Here is a 2,500-nt window from a genome sequence, read left to right on the forward strand (position 1 = left end):
CTCTCTCTCTCTCTCTCTCTCTCTCTCTCTCTCTCTCTCTCTCTCTCTCTCTCTCTCTCTCTCTCTCACACACACACACACACACACACACACACACACATACCTTATTCATTTCTTCCTATTCCTTCCTTCCTCTTCCTTACTGTTCTCTTCTCCCCCTCTTCTTTACTTCTCACTTCCCTCTCTCCTTTATCTCCCTTTTGTTTCTCCTATTCTCTCCGTTACTCTCCATGATTTTTCCCTCCCCTTTTTCTCTTCTCTCCCTTTTCTCCTCCTTCTTAACCTTTTCTTTCCCTTTTCAACCCTTCCCTCCCCTCTTCCCTCTCCCTTCTCCCTTCCCGCCGCTCGTCCTCAGTGACCTAAACAAACATCAATATTGCGTCAGAACTTCGCGAAAATGTTCATATTTGCAAGGTTGGTTTCTTTTTTTTTTTTTTTTTTTTTTTTTTCGTGCTAAACTTTTTATTGTGAAGGTTTGCAGTAGTCTCTCTCTCTCTCTCTCTCTCTCTCTCTCTCTCTCTCTCTCTCTCTCTCTCTCTCTCTCTCTCTCTCTCTCTCTCTCTCTCTCTCTCTCTCTAGGGTGTGTAGGCTCGTTTAGGCCTATTCCGTGGAGGCTTAAATGGCCGGCACCTCTCCCCTTCCTTGATATCAATTTTGCTAACTGTTTTGTTAACTTAAATTCTTGTGTGTTTTAGTAAATTTCCCTTTATTTTATGTGTGTTTGTGTATGCGTGTGTGTTTACCTGTCTGTGTTTTTTGTAAAGGATTAAATTAAGCTCGTAATGGTTCCTTTAATGTGTGTTTGTGTGTGTGTGTGTGTGTGTGTGTGTGTGTGTGTGTGTGTGTGTGTGTGTGTGTGTGTGTGTGTGTGTGTGTCATCATATTACGTGTTCTTTCTTCGTTATGTCACATTCCTGTTTGCTTAGTGCGACATTTATCACGCTACTGTTACCCTCCCTCCCTTTCCTCCCTTCCTACCCACTCTTGTCCTGTAACCCGACACACACACACACACACACACACACACACACACACACACACACACACACACACAGAGGTAAGGGAAAGGAGGCGTGACACTACTGCCATCAAAACAAACATCCATTTCTCTTCCTGAACCCTCAATCCCACCATACCACACCTTTCTGCGTCGCCGTCAGCTCTTCAGGTAACAGACACACTGGTTGTCACGTAGATTGCTCCTGTATCGTGGTTATTTAGCTTAGGTTAGTTGGCAACCACGTCTACCTGCTTTCCCGGGTCTAGTTTTCATCCTGGACTGGGCTGGGGTGGTTTGGGTGGTGGTGGTGGTGGTGGAGGCGCTTTTGTGTGGGAAATGGTAGGGAGTGTGCAGCATCGTGTGGCCGACGTGATGTAGTGGCGTCTTTACAGGAGTGATGTGTTAATATTAAGCGGTGTTGCGGTGTTGCGGTGACGTCTTCATGTCGTGTGATGCTCCCTTGTGATTTGTATTGATGTGTGGCGGTGTTTGTGGTGCTCCTAGTGTCGTTTTGGAGTGGCGGGCGTGTGTACTTGTACGTGACTTGATGCGTGTTGCCATGTTGTTCACGTTGTTCCTTGCCTTGGTCTGGTGTGGAGTGTTCATAAGTTCTGACATCTTAAGTGCTAATATGACGCTGAGCTGAAGTGCTGTAGTGACTGTTAATGATTTCTAAAGTGTGTTGGCGACTTACTGGTTCTTATAATGCTGTGACTCGTTCTGTGATTTTCAGGGTGTGTTTGTGATCTGTCATTTGCTGTATAGTTTATTTCACATGTATTTGGTCTGGTTAGGTTGTTCTGATTTGTCACGTAATGGAGATAGACTGAATTAATTGGTTTACCCTTCCCATAGAAAAGGATTAGTGAGGGAAGGTAAGAACGAATAGGAGAGGTGTTGGTTAATCCTAATGAAGATAAGTTGAAGGACAAATACAGGAACCAACATATAAAGAAAGAAAAAAAAAACTTACCATAACTCGATAATAGAAAAACTAACCTGAAAATTAAAATAAAAAGAACACATTGCCATAGGTCAAGAATTCAGTCCATAAGGAAGAAATATGGAAGACACAAAGATCGCCGAATGAAGATGAGTAAAAGGAGAAATAGAAGAACTAACATGTAGAAAACGAAAATGAAAACTTACCATAACAAAATAATAAAAAAAAAGTAAATAGATAAATAAAAGAACAAGAAAAAGCACACACGTACACACAGACCACGCAACAAGAAAATGATAAATTAATGACAAACTAAAATATATTAAAGAAAACGGAAAAAAAGGCAAATTCGATTATTGAAAACCAACAGTTCTCACCCTTGACTTGGGGCGAGAGACAACACACCTGAGAAAGCTTACACAATCCTACACACCTGGGGACGTGACTCAGGTACCCAATTAAACCCTTCTCCTTGATTAAACCTTGCGCTCTTCTCATGACTCCACCATGAGTTTAAAAGACAACCACCATCACCCACGCCTCACCCAGTCCTCCCC

At 42.7% G+C, this 2,500-nt stretch overlaps 1 protein-coding gene across 12 annotated transcripts in view; it reads left to right on the forward strand.

Annotated features, from left to right (window-relative positions):
* LOC135089017 (trafficking kinesin-binding protein milt-like) overlaps window positions 1-2,500 on the forward strand; it is a 188,756-nt gene that overhangs the window by 158,242 nt on the left and 28,014 nt on the right. The window contains exon 1 of one of the 12 annotated variants that reach the window (XM_063984164.1): window positions 2,379-2,500. This exon is cut by the window's right edge and continues 131 nt beyond it. The exons of the other annotated variants lie outside the window; for them this stretch is intronic. Coding sequence (XP_063840234.1) covers window positions 2,451-2,500 — 50 coding nt within the window. The 5' untranslated portion in view covers window positions 2,379-2,450. Of the gene's footprint in view, window positions 1-2,378 lie in introns of those variants that run through there. 12 annotated transcript variants of the gene reach the window in all.

This window comes from Scylla paramamosain, chromosome 32 (assembly GCF_035594125.1).
Source record: "Scylla paramamosain isolate STU-SP2022 chromosome 32, ASM3559412v1, whole genome shotgun sequence".
In the NCBI taxonomy this organism is placed as follows: Eukaryota; Metazoa; Arthropoda; class Malacostraca; order Decapoda; family Portunidae; genus Scylla; species Scylla paramamosain.